General features: G+C 45.0%; 1 protein-coding gene across 3 annotated transcripts; it reads right to left on the bottom strand.

Annotated features, from left to right (window-relative positions):
- Positions 1 to 693: 693 nt before the first annotated feature.
- On the bottom strand, positions 694 to 11,354 carry LOC116691647 (ataxin-1). Of its 3 annotated transcripts, XM_032519443.1 has the most exons (4): positions 11,239 to 11,354; positions 9,405 to 9,540; positions 2,593 to 4,651; positions 694 to 2,162 (listed from the first exon to the last, which is right to left on the bottom strand). In XM_032519443.1, exons 3-4 carry the CDS (start codon positions 4,387 to 4,389, stop codon positions 1,467 to 1,469), a joined length of 2,493 nt encoding a protein of 830 aa, XP_032375334.1. In that variant the 5' UTR covers positions 4,390 to 4,651; positions 9,405 to 9,540; positions 11,239 to 11,354; the 3' UTR covers positions 694 to 1,466. The 3 variants fall into 3 exon arrangements, with proteins under 3 accessions (XP_032375334.1, XP_032375335.1, XP_032375333.1); XM_032519444.1 differs by lacking the exon at positions 9,405 to 9,540; XM_032519442.1 differs by lacking the exons at positions 9,405 to 9,540; positions 11,239 to 11,354 and adding an exon at positions 8,389 to 9,318.
- Positions 11,355 to 11,931: the final 577 nt, after the last annotated feature.

The raw sequence follows: 11,931 nt of genomic DNA, 5'->3' as shown, positions 1-11,931 counted from the left end.
GCTGCAACATGCTCTCACTGCTCTCATCAGCATCGATATTTTAGGTGCAACAGGTAGTTTTCAGTGAAAAAGCTCTGATAAACCCATTCTTAACTACCTTCACAGCACCAAACGGCAGACAGACAAAGTCAGCATTTAGCTGGTGATCGTGATGGAGAATTTAGCAACTTGAGGGCCAGAGATTTCAAAAGCAAAAGAGCAAAACACAGCAAAAAGTAGGGTAAACTGGATTTACATTCATCAGACTGCCTGAAACATTACTCCAAATAAATGATAATCTGTGTTGCTGGATGTATACGCAATTGTTTTGCAAAAGTTTGCCATATCAAATCTCCCTTCGGGGATCAATAAAGTATTTCTGATTCTGATTCTGATCTGTTTTTCTTTGCTGCACTGTGGCCAAAAAAAGTGGCCAAAAAAATCAACTAAGTAAGCCAACTACTGTATGGTTTATTTGTAATGCTGCACATATTGCTGCACATATCAGGGCTAAATACAAGCATTCATTTGTGACACATGCTGTCTTTTAAAGGAATTATGAGGATTATAAACTAAGGTAAATTTGACCCAGAGGAACTTGATTAGAGATATTCACCCATGTGCAACTGCTGTCACCCATACATTGCAAGAGCAAGGCTATCAAATAGTACATTGATTCAGGACTAATTCAGTGATTTACATTCAGGCCTTTTAAAGATTGATATTTGCATCTTGTATTGATGACTGAGCTCACAGCTTCAGCCACTCAAACTCACCTTAATTCTGTGCTGAATCTGACACTTGTGACAAAAAACACACATACCAGCACACACGCACACACAGGCACATACACATAGAGACAAGTGGCACAAGGCCACCTGCAGCAGAGCAAACATCAGCAATGTTAGGGAAATTAAAATAATTAGTAATTAAAATAAAACTCAAAACCTCATCAGATACACAAGGCAGCAGAGATCACAGCCATGATGTATGAGCATTGTCATTGAAACTCCAAAGGTCTCGCTTTGACTCCAACCACTCATAAACTCACACTACAAACCAAATACACAGTGAAACAAACAGGATGAAAGTTACAAATGATTACCCACTTTGTACACGCTGACATTGGGGTCTGTGCTTGTTTATGTGATAAGAGGAATGGTCGACAGGTTTAAGCCATGTTACAAAGGAGATCCAGCTTATGATATGTGACACGCAGGTAAAATGTCTCTCAGGTGTCTGACTGCCATTCATACTCAACATTCACGCTGCATTCATTTTTGCTTTCAGCATTGATTGCACTGATCTCGTGTGTGATACCACTTATGAAGGTGCTCTACTGTACTTCACTGTAGATATCAGACTTGTGTGAAGGAAAAGAAAACATGTAAATACTGTATAAACTCAGCCAGTATTACAGTAGTCTGGACAGAGAGGAAAGATAAACACAAAGCAAACCACAGGTAATCAAAATTCCTTAAGTTCTTTCAACAGTCTATTCTTTTGTTCAAGCACCTTTCACTCCCAGTACTAGAGTGACCCTCTATGCTGATTTTTACCTCCTGAGGGATGAAGGAGGGTTTGGGCAGAGCTAGAGGAGGCTCCTCCTCTGCTCTCTCAGTCTGGTCTCGCTCTGGAGCCGACCAGCGTCTCTTGCGGACTAAGGGTCTCTCTGGATCACCACATTGCATTTTGGTAAGAGCAGGCATGTCTGTTTTCACTGATTCCTGTCTCAACTCGCCAGATGCAGAAACTGCCAGCATTGGTCCAGCTCCGTAGATCCCTTCCCCTAGTCCGGGAACTAGTCCCAATCCTGGTGGTAGCTCTAGTCCTGGTCCTGGCCCAGTAACCTGCTCCCTCTCCAGCCTGTCTGCACTGGAAGCCTTCATGAGGAGCCCACTGTTTTTGCCTGCAGCGTTTTGACTCATACTGTTTCTTACAGTGGCATCCACATTGTGACAGGAGTCAGAGAGGTGACCAGTCTTCAGCTTGGTCCCTAAAGCTTGGCTGTCTGTTACTGTAGTGGTCCTCAAGCCGCGGAGGGTCAGCGACACGCATACATCCCCCACACACAGCTTAGCGCACGACAACTCAAACAGCTGGGTGGTCTTGTCTGGGCAGCAGGACGACCAGCCCTGGCCAAATACAAAGAAGGGGTACTCCACCAGCACCTCCACACACACCTGGAGATGAGCATGTGCACAACAAACACAGTTAGCTTTTGGCTGGATACAGAATGTGAGTGGAGGATAGTTATAAAAGAGAGACATCTGTTTAAGGCCACTCAATTTATATGGGATTATGCATCCTGGAAATTATTCTGTTGGCATGCGTTTTTGTTTCAATCAATCAATTTTTATTCATCACATAAAAATATCAAATTCTATACCAACAAGATGGCTTAGGCCCTTTTTTACAGAAGACATTTTGACGTGTCACAGGTGTGATGAAATGATGGCTGAATCCTGGGATTGTATTGAATATTTTTATGTGCATTGCTATCCCCCACAGCAGCTTTTTGACACTAACACTGGGGGTCCCAAAGATTTTCAAATTTTACACATAGTGGCTTAAAAAATGTTTAAAAAGAATGATGAATGAAGAATAACTTACCTGGGCTTTGAGCTCTCCCACAGAAAACTGTATGACCACAGCATTAGGACTCTGTCCACTGTCAATGCGCTCAACAGTGCTGGAGTCAATCTTTAGCTCACTGCTAATCTCTGCACTCTGGATGAAGTCCTCCGTCTTGAGGTCTTCTACGCGCTTCAGCTCGCCATCGGCCAGCTGGATGATAGAGCCTCGCATGAAGAATGGAGGAAGTGCCACAGGGGAAGATGAGGAGGAGATGGAGTGGGAGGCTTGAATGGAAACAGGGGCGGGACTGGGCACAGGAGCAGGAGTTGGGGAGGGAGCTGCCGCCACTGCAGGAGTTGGGTTTGGGGGCAAGACTGGCATCACTGGTGCCTGTGGGATTGCAGGGTGAGGTTGATTTCCATCTGGTCCAAGCGCCTCACACTTGGACAGGGCTGTGGCCAGATAGGCATGCGGCATGGCGGTGGATATTTGAGGGGTAGTTGTAGCAGTCAGGGCGCTGACAGTACAACTAACCTCAATTTCTGTGCCGTTATTGGTGCCACTGACTGGGATGAAGAGGGACTGGCCACTCGGGATGACCAGGTGCTGAGGCAATGCTGCATGGTAGCTGACAGCATGCTGATTTGCACTGGTGATATAGCCAATGATAGGTGGCTGTGTGGAGGAATAGAGACTGGCTGGCAGCTCCTCATGGGGCAGAGTGGTCTGGATGACTGTATGAGGAGCAACAGACTTAACCACATCTGAGGAAGAGAGGGGGGTGAAGGAGGAAGATCTGGACACTGGTTTTCCCAAACAGATGCCTCCTTTCTCAGTCTGGATAAAGGAGATCTTATTTGTGCCAGTTTCACGTTCAGCTCCATGGTTGGGCTGGGCCAACAGCACCAAGGAGGTCTGGAGTCCAGCAGGGTTTTGGCCATAGTCTGCAGGCAGGAGGATATGTCTGGCCTCATAGCTCTGGACCTGTTGATGGTTCACTTGATGAATGGGAGTTTTAGTCTGTTTGACTAACTCCAATTCCCCATTCAGCACACCCTTAGCATGCCCCTCCGTTTTTTTTCCAGCTGAACCATCTGCATACTGAACCACCAGCTGGGAGGGAGCGAGGGTGAGCGTTTGAGGGAGGACAGTTGTGTTAGGGTGGAGCTGGAGGTGTGCTGTGGGTGAAGTGACAGAGTTTCCGCTGACAGCCAGAGGTGTTCTGCTGTCCAGATGAAAGTACTGGCTGGTGACTTGGGGGGAGCTTGAAAGCGACACAGGAGTTAGTTCTGTGGAAGAGAGGCCTAATTGAAACTGCTGTTCCCCTTTGGTGTTGGGGGAGATGAGGGCAGTAGTGTAGCCATCCAGCTGGGAACGCTGTCCTATGGCAGAGTTGTTAGGTGCAGAGCCAGCATTGGCGGAGATTATGTGAGAGGAGATGTAGCCGGCATAGGGCCCAGAGCTGATGAACTGAACGTTGGGTCCCAGCTGAGCAAACTGGATAGTCCCGGCCTGCTGGGGGAGGGCTGTGGGGTAAACGGTAGGCAGAGAGGTCAGGGGTACCGCAGACAGAGGAGTGGCCGAGGAAGGGATAGAAGTGGAAGGAGAACAGGATGAAGTGGAGTAGATGGGACATCTCGGGCTCTCTGCGTCCCTGGATTTGCAACGTTCACTTGCTACACTGGCCAGCCATGCTAGGTTCTCTGTGTGGGGGCTGTCAGTAATCACTGCAGCTGGAGGTGTGGCTACTACCACTGCCCTCTGCTCCAGAGCCAGGATCTCACGCTTCTTAGGGGGCAGGCATCCATTACTCCGCTCCTGGTTGGATTTCATTGTGCCAGTGTGGTTAATAATATTCCCAGGTGGGTAATTCTTATGGATCTGTCTTTCTCTCTCTCCTCCACTCAACGGTTATGTGCAGCGGTTGGCCTCTCTGTGTGCTGCGTGGCTCTGGCTCTCTTTGTGTTCACTGGTAGACAGCTCTAGGTCTCGGACCAGAGAAGATGGTGTCACTCCAGCTCACAAAATGAGCTCCATAGACTTCATGAGGAATCATCTCTGAACGATCCACCTCTTCCACGATGTCGGCAGAAATCTGAGGGCAGAGAAAAGCTCAAATTAGATCCTCATGTAACAGAAAATAAAATGTAGAAGTCCAAATCATGCCGTACCGATTTTTAAGCCCTCTACGACAGCTGAATTCGGGCTTTATAGATAATCTTGACTTGAAACTCAATTCAGTCTCATTAGTCTAATTGCACTGCAGAACTAGTTCAGTAAGCACAGCCTGTTTATAAACCATATTAACAATGTTCCTGCAGGACTGCAAATGTTAAACACCAAAATCCTTCACTCTTAAAAATGCCCCCACTTTCATATTTGTGGAGGTGTTATTCTTTGTTTTGCCACAAGGTGGTACATAGTATAACAACTGCAACTGATTTGTGTTAGTCTAATGCACTTGAACACAAAATGTAGGCCATTCTGTGTATGTTTCTTCAAGAAGAACCTCGCATAGACTAATCTGTCAAAACTCAACCAGCCTTTTCATGAATGATAATAACTGACATAATGGAAAGTACTGTCAAATGTTGTGTGTCATCATTTGCATAACATGGAAAAATCTCTGTCATGTTTTCACCAACAAGAGTTTCCTAAACTGTGACGTTGGTGCGTCTGGGTGTGTGTACGCGCTCATGTGTACAGGGTTAGTGTATGTGCCTTGTTGTTGGCTGTTATCTTGCTTCAGCCTCTATGGTAAGAAAGCAGAGCAGAGTGAAAGGATAACAGAACAGAATAACAGCCTCATGTTTTTGTTTCTGTTTTAACACTCCCTGTCCCAATCTTGTGTTGGGTCAGTGGGGCTACTGAAAATATAACATCCACCTCCAGACAGGAACTCTGGGTCAGTGGGCACATCAGAAAAAAAGAAGTTAAAACAATATGGCTGAGTATTTGATTATGGAACATTACACAATGCAAATGGGCCTCACTAAAGTTCTTCAAAATATTTTAACAATGGCTTTCTGCTGTACCCTGTTTGAGTGGTGTTTCAAAGTTCAAGGGAATATAAAGTGGTCAACAAACAATGAATGAGTAGGAACTCCTTAGGGCTTGGTTTAGTGAGAGGCAGAATGAAGGCTGACTTAACTGAGAACTGAAAAAGCTATTTTTTTTCAGCAAGAAATGGGGCGGTTAGTGGAAAACAAGACGTATAAAATGTGGGTTAGTGAAAGGTAACTGTCAACAAGCAGCAAGCCATTATCAATGTATGACTGCAGGGCTACACCGAAATAAAGCTCTGTATACCGTAGATCTATATGTGTGCATGCTCACATAGCTCAAACATGCACACACAAGAAAAACAAACAATAAGCAACGCATATATTAGTTCAACAACAATAACATGCAGCTTTTTGCTTTCCATGAGCTCTTTTTTACAGTTTCTTTCCAGATTGACTGTTCTTTCCTGCAGGCTTATCTGTGGGTCAATGCACACAACTCTGAGTTGTTCATTAGCCAGAGGCACCACAGAGATGGAGTGTATGACAGACATCACACATCCATCCATTCATTCACTTTTATCCCCCTACAGTACATTCAGAGGTGCTGGGCTATTACAGTGCTACATAGTATTTTCATATTACAGAGGAGGTTCATTAAAGCAGGCAGCCACAGACATGTTATATAAAGACAGACGGGGGAGGAACCACAGAAGGCGACCTTGGTCAGATTCTATTTAGGTTCATCTACCTCTAATGCTGGCTTTGACAAGGTCATTGCATCCAAAAGCAGCAAAGCCCTCTGTTTAATTCATCTAAGCATACAGCCTGGTAGATCCACCAGATGTAACAAAGGGGGAGAGCAGCAGAGCTGGAGAGAAACAGAAAATTGAAGAGGAGAGTGAGGGGGAGAAGAGGGAGAAAGGCAATATAAGATGACAAAATTGTGTAAAAGGAGGAAAGAGAGTAAAAGATGGGGGGTAAGAGAAGAAAGAACATTATAGGAATGAGAAACATGGAGAGAGAATGGGGAATGAGGAGAAGACAGAGTGCTGCTTCTCCTGACCCACATTGAGCAGCGCCTGCAGCATCAGAGCGCCATAGCCCCCGCCTCGCTGAGAGATTCCCGATCAGCAACACAGCCGCCGCTACAGCCGTCGCTACACTGTGCACCGCTCAGTGGCAACAACCCCACCTCAGCAACACCGTGTCAACACTGTAATGACATCACATCTGAAGCAGAAGTACCTCCTATGATTATGGCAGAATTGGAAGACAATGCCAGCATGATCTGATTTTCAAATACCACAAAAACACACCATTACTGTCAACAGACCACAGATACAACGGGATGCTCTTAAAGGTGTCTTTCCTTTCCTCATATGACCTGAACACAGCACTCTCTGCACATGGTCACACACAGCGCAGCAGCCAAAAGCCTCACTAGATGTTCCAGCGTCAGCCTATTATTAGAACACTGACACCAACAAACATACGGCCTATGCGATACTATGGAAAACAAAGGCGAGCTTTCAAGATATCACACCGAGCCAGACAACACAGGAACCCTGAGTCAGTCCCCTGGCCCAAGACTTTCACCTCTGAGACATGTATGGAGGGATGACAACAGAGAGTGAGGGGGGACAGGACGCTCTCTGTTCCATTTATCACACTGTTGCTTATCAGCTCAGACAGGGTGATTGAGCCAGCCTCGCTTGTGATCGTCTTTCATACTCCCACATAAAAATCTGCACAAACCAGAGGAAAAGGTTTGTGTAGCAGCGTTTGTCTGCCGTCACTGTGTGCGCAGGAGGGCAGATGAGATGTTTTCATTCAAACTCCTTTCTGTTGTCTCCAGGTGAGAGACGCCCCAGCAGAGTTACATCTCATCTCTTACGCAGCAGTCGCCAGCTCCTCCAGTCCCCTGCCTTTACTCCTTCCGCCTGAGCCTTCTCTCAGGTTCCCAGAGCCACTATTTACTCCTCGCATTGATCCATGGCTTCATAGCAATAACATCCCTCTGCAGCAGGATGATGCAGAGAGGCGATAGAAAGGCAACAAAATTATTTTGTGACAAAAGATGAATGCAAAAACCTAATGCACCAACTCTGGGGTGATAAACCTGTTGTCAATACAGCTATTACATCATGTTTCACCTGCTAGACTAGTCGTAGATACACAGTGAATACACCGTACAGCAAATGGCTATATATAGAAAACAAAAACATCATTATCAATCTGAGCTCTGGCATAAAACAGAGGGGGAGGTACTGTGGAAGACAATATGTCCGTGCACAGATGTGTGATTTGCTGCATATAAATGGGACCTCCCCTCAACCTCCTTACAAACATCGCTGCTTTAACCACAGAGCAGATCAATCCAAAGTATTGCTTTTTCTAATACCGAAAAGAGCCATATTACTGCCTCTTTGCTGTACAACACTGGTGACTGTGCCTTTAAGAGGAGGACCAACAGTGTAGCAGACTAAAGCAGACAGTAAGAACAGGCAGTGGGTTCAGGCTGTTTGTCTTCACAATGACTCCAGAGTTCTGCATCACTGCCTGACACACACCAATCATACAATATACAAGCAGAGCGGGGCATCCCTCTCAGCGAATACAACTACAACCAAACAGGGTCAATGCTGTGAAATCACACTACTGTGACTCTGAACAAATGCAGTGACTGTAGCCTGTGGGGAGCTTTAGAATGACAGTGAGAGCGGAATAGTGTAGTAGCAGGGAAGAAAATACTACTATGCCACAAATCAAGAGAAAAATACAATCCCCCCTCCCCCCCCCTCTGGTTAGAGTACTAAGAATAGCTCACCAGTCTCTCCACAGCCACTGCTTGCAGAGCATGTCCAAGGATTATTCCTGCCTCTCTGTGTATGTGTTGTGTGTCTGTGTGCATATGTGTGTTGGAGACGTGTTTCCTAGGACTCCTCTTCCTGAGTCTCTCCTTTGTGCCACTCTCCTCTCCTGGAGCCTGGTGCTGTAGCTGCTCCAGATCTGCCTTCCTCTCTGGACTCTCCGGTTTGGAGGCTATCCTGCCCCGGCAACTGGCTGCTGACGGTAAAGGAAGTTCCCCACAGCTGAAGCTAACACCAAGTCCTGCGTTCAAGGCTGCTCCAACGCGTGTTATGCAAGGCCACTAGACCGCCAGCTCCCTCTCTGCCTGGCTGCTTCTCTCTCTCTCTGTGTTTCTGCCTCTCTCCCTTTCCCTCTCTACCTCCCTCCCTCCTCTTTCTTTCTCTCTCTCTTTCAGTACTCCACTGACACAGCTCCTCCCCCAGCCAGCCTCATCAGCCGCATCAGGTATTCATTCAAAAAAACACTCTACTTGGCTTAGCGCCCAGACTACGCTCATACAGAGAAGGACGGAGGGGGAGGGAGCAACAGACGGAGGGTGAGGGAGGAAGAGAGAGGGCTGGAGATTCAGAATGCATTTTCTCAGACGGACATACTGCATGAATGTGGATAACGGTGGGATACTCACATTGGCATATAAATGCAGAGACACTAACACTTCTGCACGCACACAAACCAACAGAGGATTAAACTGTTGAGTGTGTTATCACGTCAAAGCTGTTTTAATGCACTGCTTCCTCCGTGTTCATTTCCATATGCATTTTTTCCTGCATAAACAAATCTCTTCCTAATCTGCTCTGTGAGCTGCTCTACAATTAGAGTCTCAACCTTTATTCAGCTGCAAAGTGACTCAGAGTAACCTACCACCCCATCCCCATCTCTTCTCCAGAGATATTTTCCTCAATGCAGGCAGGCAGTGCTGATAAACCCCCCTAACACCGCCCAACCACTTGGCAGCCCTGGGGCCCTTCTCACCCAAAGGCCTCCTCCTTATCCTGTACAGCACATAGCAGAGAGAGCCAGGCTGCAGTGACTTCACCAACAGGCCAGCTAGCTATCTGCTCCTCTGCAGGCGAGGCAAGCAGGATGTCCCCTCCACCTAGACTGCAGACTGAGAAAAACACAGAAAATGCAACAAATCACACAATGCTGCTACAACAACAAGAACAACAGGCCTATTGAATAGTATTGCACCCACAAATGCTCTTGGATGGGGGGGGGGGTTCCTAAACTTTCTCATGGATGCATCCAACAACAAAAGGTGTAATAGCTACAGGGAATGTTGCGCATTTGTAACTTAACTGCATATAGAAATTATTCCTTGAATTAAAAAAAACAATCCGACCACCTAATTTAAGTATAATTTGGAGAATGTTTTTTTTTTAACCCTCAACCCATTTGGCCCAAAAACACACAAGTGATAAGATGTGTTTGACCAGATATTGAACATGAGGGGTTAAAAACATGTTCTGTATGTCATCCTGCCAAGAGGCCACAGCCTCATCTTCCTACTGTGACTAATATTCCTTCAAAGAAGCTTTCAAGCCAAACCTCAATGGCATCTCAATCCTGAATGGAAGGAAAGTGAAACAGGAGGGCATCTACAAGAGATTGCAGTTTCATTGCCTTAAAATGTCTCCCTGTACTGTACATTGGAGGTCTTGAAATGTCTCCCTGTGGAGTGAAGGTCAGAAGTAATGTCAGTCAAGCAGGTTGAAATAAGGTTTCCTGCGAGAATTCAACAATCCAGCTGGATCACACGGAGCAAAAATGTTCAATGACATGAGTAGATAAAGAGTGAGACTGTATAAAGACAGAACTGTCAAATTTGTCTCTCTGTTTGTAGCTCTATCAAAGACTTCCCCAGCCATTTCTGCGCAGGGAAAGTCGGCAACGCTTTACAATACAGTGTATAGGGTACTGACAGTGTAGATACAAGATAAGAAGGTAACATTCTTGAAACGTTATACTTGGAATTTCTTTAAAGTTACTAGATGTAACTTTTTATGTGATGTGATCTGATGACCATGACCTGCTGCCGCAAACGAGGCTAACAGTGAATAGAACACTATTCTTATGTAGTTTTTAACAATGTCTTTATGGCTCGATTAGGATTTTTTCCAGTGAAGTCACAAAATGATTTACGACATGCAGAACGGCTCTAATACATTCTGACGGGTCACAGATATCTTTGAAACACAGATGTTGTTGAGATACTGCTGAATACTTTTGGATGCTGTTTATGTGGTCTAACCTGACATAGGGCTTTTGCAGGCCTAGTTATGTACTCTTTTACCCTGAGCATACACAACAAAGTGTTACATACCTCTGTGTGGTGCACACACACTAATGAGAGGGAGTGATCCAAACCATAACATCTATGTCATCTTCTAAACATTAACTATTGAGAGCTGATGATCCTGAGTAGTAGTAGTAGTAGTAGTAGTAACTTTAGTAAAGTGGGGGTAAAGTAATAATAGTCATGGCAATAACACTTGCAGCAGTAGCACTCTCTCTCTCTCTCTCTCTCTCACCATCTCAACAAATCAACGTTGCATTGTGCTTACAGTCCTCCATTTTTAAACACTCTAGATGTTTCTAAGCACACTGCATCTCCATGCTCTCTGTTACTCATATACAGCAGCCTTCAGCAGAAAACGCACTGAAAACTCAAGTGGGCTCCAGATGCTGCAGGTTACAAAACTGCATTGACCTTTACTGAGAAGCAAAACACACATTTGAATTTAAGTTCTGGGTGAACCTTTTCAACCACAATCTACTCACAAGCTGAAGAGATGAAACTCATTACCTTGAAACTGTTAAGTGTCCGGCAAACAATTATCCAAGCTTCATTGCCCATATTGTGTTCTGCATCCTCACCATACACTCACTGAGGCTAAGTGAGCCTCCTCCAATGCAGCAGACATGTCCAGACATGTAACAACACTGATCTTCATACACACAGGACGTCAGTCACAGCACAATATGGAAATTGACAAGCTGTTTTTCATGGTGTGCTAGTTACTGTTTGAATAAATTATTCATAATTTTTCAAAACATTTCTAGGAACAATGTTTACAATTAGCAAAAGTTTGCAGTTAGGTTAGACGTTAGCATAGATTTGGTGGTAGTTTTAGCTACATTTAACAGCGGTGGAAGAAGGCTACTCACTTTTTTATACTGAAGGCAACATTGCTTAATTCATCAGCAAGCTAACTATTGCTATTAGCTTGCCAGCCATGTTAGCTGTAACGTTATACCGATATTATACAAATATAAATCATTGTGAAACACTACTATCAAGTTTTGTTTACACTTTGGTTGTTTTCTTTCTCACTTTGTCTTTCTTTTCTTTTTTAAAAGCCTGGTTTTCCTTTTTAATGGCATAATTGATTCAAAGTTCATATAAAAGTTTGCACTACCACCAGCAAGCGGGCTAAACCATGTGCAACTTTTTAGAATGGGGATGAGCCCATAAAAAAGCTCTTTTACAGTTTAAAAA

This window comes from Etheostoma spectabile, chromosome 6 (genome assembly GCF_008692095.1).
Source record: "Etheostoma spectabile isolate EspeVRDwgs_2016 chromosome 6, UIUC_Espe_1.0, whole genome shotgun sequence".
Classification (NCBI taxonomy): domain Eukaryota; kingdom Metazoa; phylum Chordata; class Actinopteri; order Perciformes; family Percidae; genus Etheostoma; species Etheostoma spectabile.
This window is presented reverse-complemented; position numbering and strand designations above follow the sequence as displayed.